The sequence below is a fragment of the Anguilla rostrata genome, chromosome 5, assembly GCF_018555375.3.
Source record: "Anguilla rostrata isolate EN2019 chromosome 5, ASM1855537v3, whole genome shotgun sequence".
In the NCBI taxonomy this organism is placed as follows: Eukaryota; Metazoa; Chordata; class Actinopteri; order Anguilliformes; family Anguillidae; genus Anguilla; species Anguilla rostrata.
In genome coordinates this window covers 49460804-49481782 of record NC_057937.1, presented here as the reverse complement: position 1 = coordinate 49481782, position 20979 = coordinate 49460804, and the positions used below count along the sequence as shown (strand labels likewise).

The following is a 20979-nucleotide window of genomic DNA, read 5'->3' as shown; positions in this document are numbered from 1 at the left end:
ATTCATGATTTAAAGAATGCCCAAAAAATGTAAATTGAATTTCAATTAATTTCCTGAATTGAAAAATAATAGACTACACTCCGCTCACAACCAAACCAAACAAACCTTCACAATTATTCTTAAACTGAACTGTTGGCGGCTTCAAAGTTATTGATTTTCACAACTTTGTTCAACATATGCATTTAAAAAAACACAATGAAAAGGACAGATGGTCAATTTTTGTTTGTGAGTGATGTTCTTCACAGGGTGTCTCTCCTTTCCCATGCCCGAGTCCGTGTGGCCTGCAGTGCATTCCACACTGATGCAGACCCTGCGTGACAGTCGTGCACCCTGCTGACATGGCGCTAACATGCTAATGCAAGCCCACGCTCCTCAACACATGAAGCTATGGACTCACTGGTTGGCTCATCCCGCTAAGACACTGTTTTAGTGTTTAGTGTTTTAATGTGGATGTGTCCTCAGTGGTCACGCTTGCCCACAGAATTCTGCGTCTTTGGAGGGATAGTCTTTTGCCAATTCTTTTGGCAGGACATTACACCAATTCGCCTTGCAATGAAATTAAAAAAAAAACTATTATTGCCATAATATGCCAACTCACAAGGCCACCACAATAATAACACCATAAATGTGTGTCATTCATAATATTATTATGACACTTGTAACAGAAGCGGGATGAAATAAGCCAGAAATAATGGTTTGCCCTTCTGACCAAAACACATTTTTGCCACATAGGCTAATAACATAAAAAAACCCTAGGAGGAAATTCTGTTTTCATTTGCTCATGTTCAGCAAGATAGCTAGAGCATGACATCTCATTTCAACTTCCATTGAAATTAGGCGCTTTCTCTTCAGGCCATGCTACCAACGGCTGTGTGAATATTATGATCAATAAACAACACAAATGTCAGACAACGAAAGGTGATTGGCTCAAAGAAACAGCAGTAATTATTTTGTTCTAGTTCAAGTCTGGGTCAACGCCCTTGGTAATAAAAAATAAGAAAAGACTTTACAGAACGCAGTGTATTTTTCCCCCCTGCATTTTGGCTCCTTTTGTTCTCCATAAAAAACACAGAATCCTGTGGTAACATGACCACTGGCCCTGAGGTCCGGCTTTGAATACAGACAGTTCCAGGGCCGCATGACTCCAGCAAGCACACAGAGCAGCATGTAACTGGCCATAGCGCTACCTGGGGATCAGCAATGGTCACTTGACACACAGTTCACCTGCACAAGCTACACAGGACGTTTTCTCTGTGGAGTGAAAAGAAATAGAGGTTGACATCATGCATTGTCTCCATTCTCCTGAATGTCAATTAACAGAGCTAACAGAGGACGCTGCCGCGATTCGGTTTCGGAATACAACTGGGCATTCCTAATAGGAGGAAATTGTTTTGAAATGTGAAAGTGAAAAGCGAACAGGACACAAGAACCAGTTACTCAGGACAGCCTACAAGCGGTCTGAAAGCTTTGTTTAGAGGAACACGCACTTGCAGGCTGATTACCCTGCTGCGCATGTTATCTTTTAAGCATTATCAGACTAGCTAGCCTAAATGTGCTTATATTGTACTAGAATCCTAAAACAGCCATTCGCTCCAAAGTTTGCAATTGCTTGCTGTAGATGATTAGCCAGAATGCAAAAAGCAACCTGTGAGTCATCATTTGTGAAAAACCAGCAAAAGCCTTAGCAATGGGTACCCTTATGAATGACACATATTCCATGATTAAGGGTAAGCCTATGAGCAAATATTTCAGCCAGCCAGTCTCAGAGCAGATCAAAGCCAAATGCTTCAAACAGGTAGCAACCTCAGTCATTTTTCACAAAATGATTATTTGCTCTTCTCCATTCTCTGCCAGAAGGCTCTTTGCCACCTTATGAAAAAAAGGTAATACCTCTAACTCTCCACTGATTGGCTGGACATGGCCCTGAGAGGAAATGCAGAGGAATCGCCAACAGGAACAGATCTTATATTTTCCTGGATTTGGTCCTACACTGTCACTGGAGAGAACAGAGAGGACCAAGGCCTGCCAGACTCAACAGCACAATCACTCTAGATACAATACAAAAGATCACTGAGGGGCTACCTTAAAAATCCAACACATAAAAAAAAAAAAAAACATAAATCTCAAAAGCGTACTACATTGTGTTTACCCAATTACTACCTCAGCATTCAATATACTATTGTAATCAGAAACATTACCATAGAATGTGTGCACAGACTACATTATTTTAGTCACAGTGCCATCTAACTGGAAAGCAAGACCCCTGCGCACAAATCCATGTCCTAATCAATGAAAAACATGTGGAAACACGTGAAGCTCTGCATCCTCCACAGGAAGTGATGCGTGCCGCCCCAAACTCCACAGAGGGCCCCCCTGGCACGCGGCACAGGACAGCCAGGGGAGCGTGGACACGCCCAGCGCTCACGGGGTCAAGGCAACGTCCGCTAAGCTCGCACAGGTCAGCACATGCAGGAGCGGGTGGTGGTGAGCCACGGGCTACTGCTCCTGACACAACGCAATTAACACATTACCTCCAGGAACCAGTCAGCGGGCTGCAGCCGACACGGCGCTAATCGATGGACTAACTCCCTGGAGGCTGTACGACGGGTGGCTCATAGTCGCCGTGAACAGTTCTCTATTTTCACAAAATGGAACTGGTGGCCCATAAAAGTCAAAAGCAGGTATAACTACATGCTGCCCCTTTGTAAACCGTATTGTACAACCAGACAAACCAAAGGGAAAATTAGGAAGAGAAATATTCAAACTTGTGGGTATACAATGGTGTGTTTGGGCTGGTTTCAGCTGTGGACACTGAGAAATAGCTCATGAAATAAAAAAAGCAAAACAGTCAATTTTATAATATCACTCAACACAACCCAGAACACCACATTACTGCAGGTATACATTTTTCCCCACATACATAATTAATAAAAAGCTACCAAAAGCCTCTATATAGCTGAACATGAAAAATAAACATGAAAGAATGTACTGAACATCACTTCCTCGGATATGTAATTAGGGGCAAATGAAATGAATTTATCGGAAAAGAATTTGCTGCATTTATAAAGCATTATGCTTTCCTTTCCCCCCCAACAAACTGCCATATCTAAACGCTTATTTAATTCAGTGCAGTAAAAACCAAGCATTTCTACAGGGAAATTGGGGAACTGGAGGGACGCGATCTGCTGCGCTTTCACCATTCTACATTTCCGCCATCTCCTCCGGTAGACTGTCCATTAGTTAGTTCACTGGAATTCAGGTCAGTCCAGTTCCAGTGAACGCTAGCAAGCCCCAGCTGTCCCTCCCAGATGACACTCTCACACAGCATTCGCACGTGCTTAGCGCGATGGCGGGTGAGCAGCGCGAGGCTGCCCGCGATGCCTGCGGTCTGCGCAGGCGCGGGCGGGGCTGCGCAGTCTCTCGGGCGCTGGCTGAGGGCCAGGGAGAAGCAGGCTGCGGCTCGAAGGCCAGGTAAAGACAGGCAGGGTCAGCTGAGGCCAGGAGGGCTGGGATGGCGTCCACGGCGTCCCAGAAGGCAAAGCGGCGCCCGGTTCCAGATTGGCTGGCAGGGAGACGCGGGGCCGGCCTGGTAATGACTTGGCAGCCCCGCCCGGTGCGCCTGTGCGGTGGATGGCTCTTCATCAAAGCACTCAAGACCACGACGGCTCATGCAGTTAAACAAAAAACCTGCGGTCTGTGCCAAAGACGTGTGTTACGGGGCCCACTCTAATCCTGTAAAACAGGCTTCCTCAACCGGGGTCCAGCAAGTGCCCTGGGGGGGGGCTCACGATGCAAAAAATAGTATTCCGCCTTAAAAATATCATCTTCATAGACATCACATATTGATGCAATCAGGAATGAACAAAAGCCTTCATCCATTACTTTGGCCTTAATTAGCCATTTACGTTCACTGCCTAAAAAAAAACATGTATCTTGTATTACAGTAGATAAAAATGTGATTATCCAATAGACAGTCTCCGGCAGCAAGTGCAGCCGTACAGGGAAATGCTTCCCGTGTGTACAAACTTGACGGCTCCAGTACATTGCTGCGGTGAAAACTGTAAGGATGTAAAACAAATGTTGCCTTTCTTCTGTAACAAGCGGGCGTACACAACACGCTGTGGAGAATGCGCATGATGCTCCCCCTGCTCCCAGAGACAGATGGCTGTTTCACACATCCTCATTATTACTGCCTGTTGGGCTTCTCGCCTGTGCATGAAAAACATATTGTGATATTTAGGCTGATTCATGATGGCAGACACCAGCGGCTGCCTGACTGCTGTGGGAGCCTGGGATACGCCATGAAAGGCAGGAGGGTAAAGGTGTAGACCTGCACTGGTGCACAAAGCCTATAAAAACATATGATAACAATAACAAAAATAACAATAACAATGATTAGTATTATTATTATTATTATTTCATTTTTTAGCACCTTAGATCACAAACGGGGGGATGTAAACCCTTCTCTAGGGATGCACAATATTGCTGTTATCGGTCAATAACAGATTATACGGAACTTAATATAATCAGCAGACAGGTTAAGATGATGGGTAATACAAAGGGCCAGTATGATGTCAGAAACTGAAATCTCCCTACAGCAAACTCCAATGAAAAAAGGCCAACTGCCAAAGACAACACTGCTCCCACAGCAAACACACGGTCACTGGAGTTCAGCGTCTGTGCGAGTGCGTTGCTGTTGCTTTTCTCCTGTATGTAGTCTCTGTAAAGAATCTGATAATACTGGGGGGGACAGTGACACTTCCTCCTGACTGACCCCCCCGCCCCCCCAGCTCTGTTTCCCAGGCAGCTGCTCCTCTGAGTCCCGGCACAGCGCCAGCTCCAGCTCCAGAGAGGCTCAGAGCACAAAAAATAAAAAGTCCTCCAGGTAAACACAGCGAAGCGGCAAGTATTAGACACTGTTTTGAGCCAGGAGGCCGTTGCCATAGAGACGGTTGCTAATTAACTGCATTCAGCCGGGGCAATAAAGACGGAATCTCTCCCCGGTGAGCTGGGTGTAAGCGCGTCGCGGTAAAATACCTGCCTTAAGGAGGGACACAGATGGCTCTGCCACTTAAAGCGCAGAATGTGGAGCTCACTGGCGTGAGTAAGCAGCACATGCCCAGGACTCAGGGCATGAAATGGGCACACAGACCCCTGCCCTGGCTGTAGGAACAGATACACACAGTTCACAACACACTTATTCACCGGATCAGCTCTCTTGAGCAGGGGAGCCAGGCACAGCCCAGGAAGCCCCTGCTCCAATCACGTGACCAGCAGTGAGAATTACATCACAGATTAGCTCATAATGCACAGAACATGGGGCTGCTAAGTGGCTCATCCTGCTAAGCCTCTTACAGTGCGGTGATGGGCCCCAGTCGGGTACGTGCCTCCACTGACGACGGCCACCAGCCCAGCGGGGTGCAACAGGATTGGCCAATGTGGCCCAGGGAGGTGATTCAGTGTAACCACGCACCAGACCTACAGGCTGTCCGTGGCTGCTGTACCTGCAGTGTGATGCTCCAGTGTAGAACTGCTAAGTGAAAGTAAGCTGGCAGTACATACAGAGGAAAGGACAGGAGAGGAGGTTTGAGGTTTGCCTGTCTGGGCTCGTCTCGATGTGGCTGACAGGAAGGTCTTTGAATACGACTGGACATTCCACACTGGGACAGAAGTGATTGGATCGGAGGTGGGGGGGGGGTGGTAGTATTCCCATTGGTACAGGCTGCAGCACACACCTGTCTAAGGATGGGATCACAAACTCCCTGCTTTCTTTCCAATCGGCAGCCAATTTAGGCCTTGGAGACAAGGCGTGTGGAATCCTAAATTAAGCACTTCAGCTCTGAAACAACCCAAAAAGCAGACACTGCAGCCCTCCAGGATCCCTTGTCCAAGACATCATCTCAAAGCTCTCATCATGTTATCCTGATGAGGCAGGGAAAAAGCTTACACTCAAACAGGGCTGACAGAATGAAGAACAACTGGGCTGCACATTCAATCTATTATTCTTGAAAAATGTGCTTGTCAATGTTGTTATACAGTTAAATGATTCATGGGAACTAAGCAGCCTAACCTAAGAAGAGATATGAATAATACAGTAAGTGCCTCAGCGTGCCCTTCTTTCACCACTGAAAGACAGTGCTGTTTCCCTTTAACTCAAACTCAGCACAGAGCATACAGCACACTGATCACAGCCCACTTCTCACAGCACACTAATCACAACACACATCACACTAATCACAACACACAGCATACAGCACACTAATCACAGCCCACTTCTCACAGCACACTAATCACAACACACAGCATACAGGACACTAATCACAGCCCACAGCTCACATCACACTAATCACAACACACAGCATACAGGACACTAATCACAGCCCACTTCTCACAGCACACTAATCACAACACACATCACACTAATCACAACACACAGCATACAGGACACTAATCACAGCCCACAGCTCACATCACACTAATCAAAGCACAGAGCACATTGCTCGCATCACACTAATCACAACACACTGCTCACAAGAGAAGCAGCGCACCGTGGTCCCAAAATATCAGATTTTAATATCAGAATTACATCGGTTCAATTACAAGGCCACACACACACACATCTGTGAAAGATGGAGAGTGGCCCACAGCACCCACATCCTGGCTTGGGCTTTCACAGAGCCTTCTCTCCACTCCGAATATCTACAGCCAGCCTCCCCGTCCCCCAGCACACAGCAAACAATCCGGCCCGCACCTCCTCTCGCCCGTCTTCCTGGAGCCCTTTGTGATTCGCCTCAGGCCACAAAGGAAACGCCACTAAACTGGCTCGCCTAAGTGAGCCAGCACCGTATGAATGACCAAAGTTGCCAGAGCAACAGCCCCAGCTAGAACAGCGACTCCAATTCAGAAAAAGCGGCCACTCACCAAACCAAAACAAATCGAAGACAAACACCAAACACATTCTCCAGCAGTAATTAGATGTACTTTTGATGAGGTGAAATTTATGTTTTCACCGAGAGACGAGGGCTTCTGAATAGATGCACCTGGAGAGACCAGCAGGCCATTTTACCTCCAATCACAAAGCAGTCCACAGAGCAACAGAACCCTCAACAATGTTTGGAAACACTACTTCAGAGCCAGTTCATTCCATTTGAGCTTTACTGTACAAACTGAACACTAGAGAAACATACACACAAATGGGACTGAGCAAAAAAATACAATCTTCATTTAACCTTAACTTTTTATTGAATTCAATTTTACTCATCCAGTTTTTACCATCAGTTTTACCATTATTACTGTGATATCAATATAGTATGAGTTACAGTAAATAATATTATTTGGTTAAGCCTAAATCTGCAACTCTATTTGAGCGGGGCTACATTACCAGCTAATTCGTCCTAGTCATGATTGTAACCGTAACGATCAGTTAGCACTCCGGCCCTGTACAGGAGATTGAGCAGAGTAGTGACTAATGGCCACTGGATTGTTTGGGGCTCAAAAGGCTCAGAAAATGGCTGGCTTATTTTCAAACATAACCTTGGGTTTGCGAGTAAGGCTTCCAGTCTTATTTTAAAAATTCATAAGCCGAAGGATGGGAGTTCTCCAGCTCTCTAAGTAAACCCCAGTATATTCCAGCACCTTAAGTCTGTTCCGTATTTTTCTTTTTGGACTCAATTTTTAACCCAGACCTTTCTCTCCTAATGTGGGTACGTGCAGATCCACCTCATCGCTGTATTGTCCTCCGTCAGGTCTGGAGAGTGTAGGCTTTTCATCTGAGTGACAGTTATTGAGTTTCTCTATAGAAGTGCATAATGGACACAGATCCCTGTGGGGGATGCAGTGGAGCTGATGACCATTTAAACGTGCGGAGCAGGTAGAGCGCCGCGCGTCAGTCCCAGAGCGAGCAGCCACGTCTCTCCCCGCTGATCGCCCGTCGCTGCTCCGAGACCCCACTGCGCCGGCAGCTCGGGGCCTCGCTGCGGGCTTGGATTGGCCAGCAGCGTCATGTGACAGCTGTAAACCCCCCTCTTCCCGACCCTCTCCTCCCCTCCCCCGGGGCCCTCTCTGCTCGGGTTCGACACCGACAGGCTGAGAGACTCAGAGAGAAAATATTCCCTCTTTCCATGACATCACCCGGCCAGGAATGGGGGAGGGGCACAGCTGGTGGCAGCCGCAGTACCATCTGCTCCTGGCTCACACTTCCTGCTGTTCTGCCACTCCAGAGTGGGGCATTACTGTGGGTCTGTCCCAGCATCTCACCCACCATTCTGCTGCTCTAGAGTGGGGCATTAATGTGGACCAGCCCCAGCACCTTATCCACCAATGCTCCAATCCAAATTTCTACCACAGTGCTTTTCATCATATCATTTTCCCGCAGCCTTGAGCTATATCAAAAACGCCACCCTTCTATTCTAAAATATACGGTCCATTCAAAAGTTCTTTGGCACAGTGGAACTTACAATTGAAATCTCACAGAGCGATATGTATTGCATTAAAGAGAGATTCCCCTGAAAAAAGGTGAATAAACTGAAAAAGAACTGAAAGAATATTCCCTCACCCCAGAGATAAACTCCTGTAAATAAGCAACAGACTACATCTTGCAATATGATGCAACGGTACATCAGAGCCTGCCATGCTGATGGCATTCATTTGGGGACTAGGAGAAGGGAGGGAGGGGGGGCATGGAAATACCCCAGCACTCCCACATGACTCGGGCGTTTGGAGGTACAGTGGGGGGGGTACTCACCGTACATCTTGCCCTCGTCGGACAGGATGATCTTGCGGCGGCCGCAGGGCGGGTAGATGGCCAGCGCCTCCTGGAAGCTCTGCTCGATGTCGGGGCTCCACACGCCCTCGGCGTCGTTGTCCATGGGCTTGTCGGCCGAGTCGCTCAGCCGCTCCATGTCCTCGGCGGGGCTCTCGCTGCCGCTCCAGCTGCTGGGGTCCATGCTGGCCTCGGCCCACGGCCCGCTGCGGGGGGAGAGAGCGCGCGGCACGGGTCACACGCCGAGCGTCACCCGCCCCGGCCCAGCAGGACTACACCGCCGCGTCCGGCACTGCAGCCTGCCTCTCTCTTCCTCTCACCATTACTCTCAGCTCATTAAAATAACGTCTAGCAGAATTACATCAGGCTATATCAGGGTTTTTCCCTACATAGAGAATTCTAAGGTGGCTGCCTCCATCAAATTTTGAGCCGCCTTCACAGTGCCTGCATGAAAAAACATAAATGAAAGCATTGCGAAAGGAGAGTGGAGTTCTATCATTTGTAACTGCAATGGCAGCATTACTCTAATGTGGTCCACAACACACCAGGAAAGAAGCTACCCAAGAAGAACGCAAAGTGGGTCATGTGCCTTTTTTTCCTTGACGGTGGACTGCACGATGTTGTTCTCCACGCCTGATATACTCAAAAAAGTTTCCTAAATGACATCCCGTCAGTTTAATGTCTTTAACCAGTGGTCAGGCTATAGCAGTGTCTTTGTAATGCAGGACCTTTCTAAGTCTGCATTTTATACTAATGCACTTACGTCCTAAAAATAACTATTTTTGCTAACATGCAAATTCGCAATAATACAATAAATATAAGGAATTTATCATTTAATTGCAACACTTGTCACAAAAGCAAGGTGAAACAGCAGGATTAGCAGGACAAAATAAGATCCAAATAATGTTTTGGCGTTCTGAACAAAACAAATTTTTGGCACACAGGCAATTTCGGTTATAATTTACTCATTTTCGACTTCTCATTCAAATTAAGCACTTCATTCTCTTTGAATCTCGCAATGCTACCAACGGCTGTGTAAATCTTATGATCAATAAACAACACCGAAAAACAACGGGCTCAAACAAAAAGCTGCAATTACTTTGTTGTGGTTCAAGTCTGGGTCATCGCCCATTGCAATCTTTAGAAAAGACTTCTGAATATCTGCGTTTCTAGACCTCATTGTGTTCTTGCCTAAAAAGCACAGAATCTTTCACTAATGCGACCACTGTCAACTTTGCAGATATGGCCCACAGAGTAACCATTTATTTTAAAAAGAGAGTTTGCGAGGAGGAGAACGGTAAGGGCAGATAAAAGGACAGTGTCTGAAAAGGACATTGATGGCTGTTAAAAAGGATAATTCACATTGCTAACACGATGTGGCAAATCTGGTCACATGATCACGATTAAAGTACCACCTCAGCCTCATTCTGAGGCAGGAAAAACCCTGAACACAACCAGCACAGGTTATATAAATCACCTTTTCCACAATATGAATACACTTGCGGTCCAATCTCTTTATAATAAAAAGGCATTCCAATAAAACCGGTAACAGAAGAATTTAAGAGATCAGCTCGACATTTAAGCACAACCGAAGCCAATAAAACGGCCCGGCAGGGATATTAACATGGAGGGGCTGGTGTGAGCCGAGGACTCGGGCGAGAATACCCTTAAATCATTAATCCCAGCCAGCTGCGGACTGCAGAAACAGCGCCATGCCGCCGCTATTAAACCCTTCATCAAGGCGCCCGCCCCGCCCGGCTCCAGTGTGCAGGGCTGTCAGAAGGTCTCTTAAATCCGGAGGGAATTCAGCCAGAGGGTCGGTCAACAAGCGTTTATAGGGCCCAATGAAAGCAGGCGCCCGGTCCGAAAACACCCAGAGCAAACCGGGGATCGTTTCAGAGCTCAGGCTAAATAAAACAAGAATCCTGTCAGGGAGGGGAAAATATACACCTTTTAATCCCCCCGCCCCGAGGGGCTACAGTGCCTGACTTTTATCGGGATTTCTCCGTTTCCACTGCGTTCCCAGTGTAAACATTCTGCCCCGATTCAAGCTCATAGAAAAGCCCCATTAAATCGCACCCATTAACTCTGATCAGGCACAAGCCACAGGAAACTGCATCACAAGTCAAGACCAGGATCAAAACTTTCACTAAAACTACCAACCTTAGACCAAAAAAAAGTATCTCTCTCTCGGTCTCTCTCTTTCTTTCTCTCGCTCTGTCACACACACACACCCTTTCTCTCAGGGCAGGGCCCTATTCATGAGGCTGACCCGTTGTAAAGCGGGCTCAGCAGCCTGCGTTTCTTCCAGAAGAGGGGGAGGGGGACGGAGGGGAAAAAAAAAGGGGAAAAGAAAAGACAAAAACTCCCGGAGAGAGAGAGTGAAGGGAGCCCGTGCTGAATTCAGATGACTGCTGACGCTGCAGAACCCGGCTCGCGGGCTGACGAGAGCGAGAGAAAATGTCCACTCCGACCGCTAAACGGTTTCCCCTCCCTCCCTCTCTCCCTCCCTCCTTCCCTCCCTCCAAACTGAATAATGAACCGCCCTTGCTAATCACTTCCAGCACGGCTCTGCGTACAATGCGCCCGGGCTGGCCGGCTTCTGCCTCTAAAACAATAGGCTTCCCGCTCCGGTAACTGCGACAGACTGAAGCTCCGGGGGTTAAGGGGCAGGTTTGTGCAGCTTCACTCAGATAAACACGTTTGGCTCCGGGACGTCCTGATTCTCCTTGGGGGTTGGGTTTTTTTACTTTACAGAAAACCGCGGGCCGGTGCGTTTCCTGGGTTCACCGCGCCGGTGTGGGAGCCGACGCGGGACCGTGAGCGGACGGCTTCGCGGCGCGGGGCGATGACGACACCCGAGAGCGCTCTGGCGAGCCGCGGCTCCGCTTCCCGGCAGACGGCCCACGCAGCTGACGCACCGGCGCGCTTCCACAGGTGGTTTCCCCGAAACGCGGCCCGTCAGGAAACAGAGCCTCTCGCACTGGGACGCGCCGCTAATCGCTAACTTCCTGTCCGACAACTGCAGCCAAGCTGAGGGTTTGGACTGCGAGCGACATTTATATTAACGCGTCTCTGCCACCTCTGTGGCCTGCCGTCTCACATTACCCCACAGAAAAATACAGCCAAAGGCACTTTTAAATCCATAGTCTGGTTTTTCTTTTGTTCTTTCACACACTGGCAAATGGACAGAAGAAAAGAAAAGTTTTGTAGGACTTTTTATTCATTTTGGGTCCGCAGGGCCCCTGCGTCCTGAGAGGCTAAGTGTCGTGTCAGAGAAAGGGCAGTGGTCCGAGCCCTGCTCCAGGGACAGGGGGTTACCGTTCATTCTAAAACAGCTTTGACTCCACTGAGACCCAGACCCATACCCATCCTTTAACAAGCTCCAGCTGGAGGCTACGCTGGGGTAAAAATGTGCTGTATTCGTAAAATAACATAACGAAAATTAACATTGAAACAATGAGCTCTGCCAGACTGAATCATCCATATTTTTCCAGCATCAGAACATTAAAAAGGTCAACCCCCCCCCCTCCGCTCCCTGTACTGTTCAGCAGTAAATAAAACCTGCTGCCACATTACACAGCGCAGCAAGAACAACGGCACAACTTTAGAACGCGCCGGTGGCTCTGAACCCACCAGACCGGGCCCGGCTCATTCACGCGTCCCCGGCAACGGCGCGGTGAGTCAGGCCCGCCCGGCCGGCCACGCCCCGGTGGAAGCCGCGATTCATTAACCGGAACGCACGTTACAGCACCGGGAGAAAAAAAATCGATAGCTGACAAACTACTTAATCCCCGTGCAAGGCTGCAGTCACTCCGGGGTCATTTTTCCGCAGCATAAATCACTTAAACAATTTACCTCTGCCACTGTTTAAATGCCCGACATCGCTCAGGGGAGCACTTCTTTAAATCCAGATCAATGCCGCCTTAAAAGTCCGCTGTGGCGACGATCATTTCCGTATAAATGGGTCTGCCCGCGGAGACGAGGTTCCATTAGGAAGTCACGCCGGGGCACCAGGACTCCGTCTCCGCGCTTTCAATTAATCCCAACATTTACATTTCTTTCCTTCCCTCCGCAGCGACCGCCTCTCCCAGGGCTGAGGGAAAAAAGGTGGCGTTCTACAGAGGGCGGCGAAGCGCTGGAGATTTTGAACCTACAGAGGTCGCCGTACGAGCTGTGACTGAAGGGGCTGTTTCGTCTTTAAGGGGCACAGGGAGATGTACGATGTGCCTACCTGCGCCATCAGCTCGATAAAGACCAATCCGTTCCACAGACTCTCATGACAAATGAAGAGGCGCACTGCCCTACTATGGAGACGATTTACTGCATCCAGTGATTAAATACACAACCTTGAACAACTCAAAGTGCGTAAAATGAAGAGACAAGATGAAATCATTAATAGGCCACATCCAGTTGTTGGTGGTTCAGATTTGAGGATGAGTATTTGGCTCTGATACTAATGGTGATGTATTTTTGGCTGAACACAGTGGAAAATGCAAAAAAAAAAAAAAAAAAAATCAACAAGAAGGAACTGCTGGTTGTTTATATAGGGATCTTATTTTCATGGGGGTCTGCTAAAGCTATTTACAGGTAAACAATGAATTGTAACATCTCCCATCTAAACTGGGAGCCAAACAGAGCTCAAGTTTGCACAAACTACTTGACTCCTATGTGAGAAAGGTCATTCTCTCCCCCATTAAGTCAAGAGAAAGGAGAAAGCAAAGACACCGTGTTCTCTGGGCTGTGTGTGCGTCTGTGTCTGTACGCAATAGGCCAGCGATGCCTCCATCGCCGTGACGGTTGCTATGCAGCCGCGGCTTCGCGAGGGGAGCCAAAATGTTGTGATTGGAGCAATATGGCCCCAGATGATACGGCAGTGGGCCCGCTAGACCGGGCCTGGGCGACAGATGGGCGAGGGAGATTAGGCATGCGGCAGGGCGGCGTGACCACACTCAACCTCCGGGCGGCCGCCGCCATCCTGACACGCATCAGCCCGCGCTCGTCTCCGTCTCCACCTCCATCTCGCGCCCTCTTTCCCGCTCTTCCCGCGCCAGCTGCCGCCGGGCGCCGCGCGGTGCCAGCGCGCCTCGCCGTGTGGAAGCATCCGGAAGGTGGGATTCGCTGTGATTAACGGGGTCACAGCGCCGCCCTGTTCTGCGAGCGGCGCCACTGGCGTGAGCCATGTCAGGCTGGCCGTTCCCCAGGATCCTCTCCTCCATAATCAGCCTCTCGTGCCGTGTCAGGAGCCGTTGATGCGCGGTGCTTTAGTCGGAGTAATTAACCGGGCCGGAACACCAGCAAAAGCGGCCGGAAGGAAGAGCTCTCATCCAGTGCCATCAACAGATTCAGCCGCGACAGAACACTGGTGAACCTGCCAGACTGTCTTAAACAGCAGCTTGTCTGCCACTAAGGACAATGCAAACCCTTCAAGTCCCAACTTAATTACACTACTGACAACTCAGAGTGGCCATTTTAAAGAACATTCAGACATCACTCTCTAAAGTCCACGTACAATACGCACAAAGATTGCCACAAGCAATTTTTGTCTGGACGATGTTTTATTGATTACTCAACAAATCAAACTAAGAAAGCTCATCAACATTAATAGTTACCTTGGAAAAGTTGCAATCATAACGTATTCGATATTCTTTCATTACGGATAAAGCTAAAGATCCTAATTTTTCATCCTACCGGACTCATCAGTGAAATGGTGGTCTGTGCATATAGATAAAACCTTTAACGGCCCGGCTAAAACGTCAGTGTGAGCTAGGGTTACAGTCAGAGAGGAGTTCTCAATCATTTTAGTTAGGCCGTTTGAGCACACTTAACCCTAAACAAATGACACGCGATACCCCCAGATTAGGGGGCGGTCTTATCGGAATGCTTTATCACAACCGCAGAGATTCAGGGTAGCTGCACAGCTCAGTAGACACACAGCAACGGCTCAAATCTGAGGAAAATTTCAAACCAAGGCCAATGGTCAGACACTGTGATATATTACAGAATGCAGGCTTGAACTCGGTGAGACCGAACAGCCTTACATAATCACATTTAAATACATTTCAACACGGTTGAATCCTTTCATTGCCTTGAACGCTGAATGCCTGCGTCTACTTTACCGAGCCCGGCTTTCTTTCAGGAGGAAAAGGTCCTGACATTCCTTCAGGAGCGATGATTCAGAGGCAGATGAAGTTTATTTAAATACAGAACCCTTGAAGAGACACGTCTCCTTATACACTCCAGGCACAGAAAGCTCCAGCGCGGGGCTTTCTTCGGCTCTCACTTGTGTGCGTCTCCGCACTGCAGCGTGCTGAACGGGAAGCCTCCCATACGCCGGTTTTCTAAAGTCTGCCGTGGTGTGGAACGGTCCCCGCGCCCTCTGAACTCGCCCACGCGCTGGAGACCCTTCAGCTGAAGACCCCTGCTCTGACAGAGGGGCCCCGGGGCCCCGGCTGACAGGGCCACTACACAGCCCACGTAGCACATTTCATTTGTGCACACGGTCGCAGTGGCACGGTTCATTCACAGTCCTTCTAATAAACACAGGATTACTGCGCTGACTGCCTTATGCACACATATCAACAAGATACAGTAAAACTATAAAACTGCTGTTTAGTGGTTACCTTCCATGAATATTCTTCCACAAGATTTGCTGTAAGACAAGGGATATGATTTATCCATCTCTATCTATATAGAGGAATTATCTATATAGTATAGGTACACCTTTTACCATGACTTGCATCAGACTGAAAATGACACAGGGATTTTTAGGGGGGGGGTGAGAAGGGGGTAGACAGGATGCCTGTGGTTCAGTGTAGTACAGTCATCCCCCGACTCCCAGAGGTAGCTTCAATGTGAGAGAGAAGAATCAGGCAGGATGGATTCATCTTTTCAGAGGAAGGAGAAGACAAACATCCCCCTTTGTCTCTCTCAGAAAGGCTGTAACTGATTACAAATACTCCCTGCTTTTCAGCTGCGTTATATAAATGACATTAAATACTCGCAAGGCTCTGATATAGTAGTCTGTCATCGTGGCAGAGAATTCAATTAACAATGACCTATTAAAAAGGCTGTTCCCTCTCAGAGCCACTGTGCAACAGACGCTTTGCATGTGAATGGCACATGCCAGAGAGAGAGAGGGAGAGAGAGAGAGAGAGAGAGAGAGAGAGACAGAGACAGAGAGAGAGAGAGAGAGAGAGGGAGAGAGGAGAGGGAGAGGAGGGAGAGGAGAGGGAGAGGGAGAGGGAGAGGGAGAGGGAGAGGGAGAGGGAGAGGGAGAGAGACTCTACTGTGGACATCATATGGTACGTCATACAGGTACAAGTCACACTTCCTGCATTGTTAGGGTTCATTGTTCATTTATTTAATTCATTAATGCTCTTTGTAGATGTTTATCTGCTGATACACAGTGCTCATTATTTGAAATGTCTGGTGCTGTTAGTTTCCTCTCTGCTTTAAAAGGAGGTGCTGTACTGAGAGATTCTAACCCACTGCCCACACCTGGCAAAAAGCACCAGTATTTCCAGTGGAGGACTGAGCAGTCTGAGTGTTGGGGAATTCGGAAGGAGACCTAATGATCCCAATGATCGCTCGAGTTATTCCTCAAGACGTAGTGGCATTACCCGAGTTTGCATCGACTGCCCCTGGCTGCCTGGATGAGGGGGACTGATGAGTTTGACTGGCCTGACTTAAGGAAGCACAGACATAAACACAAGCCGTATGCACACGCAGCCCCTACAAGCGCTCACATAAACACGAGCCATCCTGATTACACGCAGAAACACCCAGCTGCTCAGCCTTCACAAGCGCCATAGCCATTAAGACACCGCCGTGGAGGAAGTGGTTTGTGGAGCACCAGCTCGTCGGGCTTGAACTGAACCGACTTCGGAACCGCGGCTCTCGGGTTCGCCACAACTTCCCCGGGACGACCGGGTCTGCCCTGGGGGGGTCACTGGGGCCTACTGAAGGAGCAGGGTGCCTGACGCAGGCTCACTGCTCCACAGCACTGTGAGAGAGAGCCCCGCATCTCTCTCTGCGCCCACCTGGGCACAGTGTACGGGGAGGTGCTGCATCAGCAGGCACGCCTAGCCCCGCCATTAAGGGCACAGCCGCGGCTCAGACCTGATCTGGGCCCGGCATGATGGTACTCCAATCTGCTCTAAACACATTCAAATGAGGTAATGGCACCTCCCAGCGTTCCTCGCTTCCTTCCATTAGCCGGCCAGTCCGCCACGCGGGTCCACGGGGCCACGGTGCGTCGCGGTCGCGGCGACGCGGCGCGGAGACGGGAACGTCACCCGCGCATTTCCTGACCCCCGGTCCGTCGGTACCCCGCTCCGCCGCCGCTAAAGACCGCGCGGGGTGCGGGGAGCGGAGAGAGCGACGGGAGCCGCGGCGCTGACACCCCATTAAAGGCGTCGGCGCTCGCAGGCTGCGCTACGCGGACAAGGCGCGTTCTGCGCCGAGCCGGAATCCGGCTCCTCGAGCGGAGAGGAGAAATTTCACCTGCCCGGCGGCGGCCGGGGATAATGAAAGAGCGGATAAACAGAATAAAATGTCATTTCTCCGGCGCGCTGCCTCGCGAGCCGCCGTCCCAGAATGTGGCGTAATCACTCTGTGAATGGCTTCTGCAAGCCCGTAATGAGGCAGAGCAGTTACGGCCTGGCCGCCCAGCGCAGTAATTAGGGCATAATCACCAAACACAATGCGCAAGGTATGCTTCGCAGGAGCACCCCCGGCCTTCTGTCACTTACTTTCAGAGGGCCTGGAAGCATTTCAACATGTAGGCCCAGTTCCTTTCTGCAATAATTATGCAATTAGGCATATTTACAGCTAGACAGTATTTCTTTTGTGATTTTGCCCATTATAGCAAGTCTTGTAAATCCAAAAGGAAAAATGTGAGCATTATTTAATGAACAGAAATGGTTTTTCGGTAAGACGTGGACTTCTTAAACCTACTCATGTCACTGCTGAACTGATATTTGTGCTCATCTTCACTGAAGGAGAACAAACTCAGCTGTGATTCACAGTTCCATTGGCGCAAAATGTTCTGGAGTTTTCTCAGTGTTTGATGAAAAAATAAATGGCTGGGGTGTTGTTGAATGGAAGGGTTTTTCCAGCGCCAATCATCCAACTGGAGCATCCAGTGGAGCTGCCCATGCACCCCCTCATCACAGGAAAGTCACTTACTTCATACCCATATGAACCAGGGAGAATGGACATAACCAGAACAAACCCGCACACCAGACCGATCTGATCACTTTCTGTTCCAAACTGGGACTGATTTACACCACCTCTCAGCACTTTCTCTAAAAAGGTTTTCAGAGCACAGGGCAGTCCTATGAAGTCTGGGTTCTGAGCGTGAGGGCAGTCCCATGATATTGGGATTTTGAGTGTGTAGGGTGGTCGCATGGTGTCTGGGTTCTGAGTGTGCAGGGAGGAGTCTGGGTTCCGAGTGTGCAGGCCGTGGCTGGGCCTTACTTAGCCACAGGCCTGCAAATACGCTGAGCTGGACGAACCACCATAAAGCAGTAGAGTTGGAATAGTTAGGACAATGACCGCATCGCCCTTAGGAGTACAGTAATGTCACAGGATAGCTTTAAGGAGCAGTGGAGCGGGTAAAGCACGTGTGGAAAATGTATTCTGAAAAAACCAACCCAGTCAGCCTGCCCAAAAACGCATTTCTGCCCACACCACTGTAGCTTCTGCAACATGAGTAAATAAAACAGAAATCACTCCTAGGGTTCTCTATTAGGAGCCAGTATGGCTAAATTAATTTTGATCGGAACACCAAAACATTATTTGTAGCTTATTTCATTGCTTCTGTTACAAATGTCATAATAAAATTATGAATGTCAAACATTTATTTGTGCTATTACTGTGAGCTGGCATATTTTATGTAAAAAAAAAAGAATGCAAGTGAATAAGCTTAAAACGCAGATTTTGAAATGTCTTTTGTTCCAAAGACTCAGGATTCCATGGGCTAGCGCGACCACTTACTTGAATAAATGATGAAGGGCTTTTTCCAAGAGAACACACCAGGGTTCCAGAAAATTACATCTCCGACGTAAATAAAAGTATCCGCATATTTACTCAAAAGTATAACTGCGTAACCTAAGGCGCCAAAGTAAGATGCATGACACAGGTTTATGTTTATGGTTTACCGTTTATGGAGAATAATCACATTACATAGCCAGTGGTTACCCAGAGGGCCAGTGGAATGGGTTCATGGTGTGAAACGAGTGCAGCACTGTTTACAGTGCTGCGGCAGCGGCTGCAGTTGAAACTGCATTTTAAACAAAGGCAGTGCTGGTGTAGCGACAGGGCGCTCGGTGCTCATGCTAATGCACTGCTTAGCGCGAGCCGTCCCGATGCTACCTGTTTCCAGAGCAGGGAAGCTAGAACCACCCACAGGGTTCAGTCTGGAGGACTCTGGCAGCCTCAATAACAGCACTGAGATACCGGCCTCTCCATTAACCACCATGTTGTGGTTATATTATTAGAAAAGAGAGATGGATGAAGCACCAACATCTGAAAACAGATCGCAGGATACGAAGAGTCTGCAGTAAATTGAGCAACTGCGAGGCCATTGGTCGTACTCTCGCTGCTAGCGGGAGAGGCAGCGCAAGCTCACCACCGCTGTCGTAGCCAGTGTAGCGAAAGGAAGTTATTGAAGACTGGATTTCCTGCTTTCTACCAGCGGCCAAGAACTCTGAGGTTTGTAGTGGTTTCAGGAACTGACTCATCTAATGATTCATGGATCAGATATTTCTTTTCATGTGCGTCTGGCCATGGGATTGCTTGCTTAGGCTAAACAACCGTTGAGGAAGGTTGAAAAAGTAATTTCTTTCCCTTTTCAGAGGGAAAAGAAGAAATAAGGGATGGATGTGCTCAGGACAACACTCAAGGCGCTGCCCAAATCCTGGCCTAGTTTTAAAATGAGAAGAACTCATTAAGGCACCATTTTCACCTAAATTAATGTACCCTTTCCAAACAGGAAAAAGTCACACGTGGTTTAAACTGTGAAAGGAGCCAGGTCAGTGATTTGTCTCACTAAGTGTTGGAAAGGAGAATGAGCAAAAAAAAAACAACTGCACTGGAGCACTGTTCTTTCATTCTCTTAACTAATCATGTAGCCTATAACTACACAGGCATTTTTCAGGTTGCTAGATTATAACGGATTAATGGCCCCATACTTGTTAATGACATAAATGCACCAAAACTTAATAATTCAAGTCAAGGCAAAAAAAAGGAAATATGATCGCTACTGCATAACCCACAAGGCATCAGATATGTGTCATACAAGCTGCAAGAACATTTGTGGGCAGGTTCAATCATTATTTTGGGCTTTTTACTGCTTTTTACAGCTTCTCCATGAAACACAGTTGTTATCGGTCACCTCACAACTGAAACTTAATGGACTCAAATGTAATTATAAGTATTGTCCAATGAAGTAACACTTTTATGTGCACAGTGTTGGGGGCACAGCTTTGCACACAGTCCAGAGAACAAAAATTGTCCTTTCATTTTTCTTTGTAGACTTTGTCAAAGTCAGTAACAGCCTCAGCCAATGAAAAGGGTGAATGAAAGAAATGTGAAAACCAGTTAATCAAACACAGATGGAAGGAGCAATTTGCCATAATTACACCGTTAGAACAAATAAACAAGCGGCAGTCACAAAGGCAGTGGGCGGGGCCAAAGTGCACTCGGTAGCAGGCAGGTGCTTGGTGGGGGCAGTCCTGAGGCAGGTTTAGTCATGTGACTCAGAGCCTCCAAGCTGCTCAGCCCTTTGAGTCTGAATGCACACAGCAGCACGCCACACTTTTTCTGCCCGTTTTTTCATCGAGCATGACACCACCAAGGAGGATACAGCGCTTCTTATTCCTTTATCCAAAAATACCCATTCTGTGCGGTAGTTCCCAATGCACTACTGTTACACTAAAACTCCCAAATACCTGCTGCAGTTCTCAATGCCCAACTGTTACACCAAAACTACTCAAATTCCTGAGGCAGTCCCTATCCAATGCACTGAAGTTGCACCAAAGCTACCTGAATTCCCGCAGCAGTCTGAACCTACAACGCCACATTTACGTGCACACTGCAGCTCAAACACTCACCTGCAGATTATTTTTCTGTTCTTTCCTGTAAACCAAAAATGTACCAAACAATAAAAAAATAAAGGACAGCCTTGAACCACTTAAAACTCCTACAAGACATTG

At 48.3% G+C, this 20979-nt stretch overlaps 1 protein-coding gene across 6 annotated transcripts in view; it reads right to left on the bottom strand.

Moving 5' to 3' along the window:
• Positions 1-20979, bottom strand: part of tead1b (TEA domain family member 1b) — a 54616-nt gene that overhangs the window by 26475 nt on the left and 7162 nt on the right. For all 6 annotated transcript variants that reach the window (XM_064336854.1, XM_064336853.1, XM_064336855.1 and 3 more), the window contains exon 3: positions 8744-8967. In XM_064336854.1, the coding sequence (XP_064192924.1) occupies positions 8744-8945 (202 nt within the window). In that variant the 5' untranslated portion in view covers positions 8946-8967. The remainder of the gene's footprint in view (positions 1-8743; positions 8968-20979) is intronic.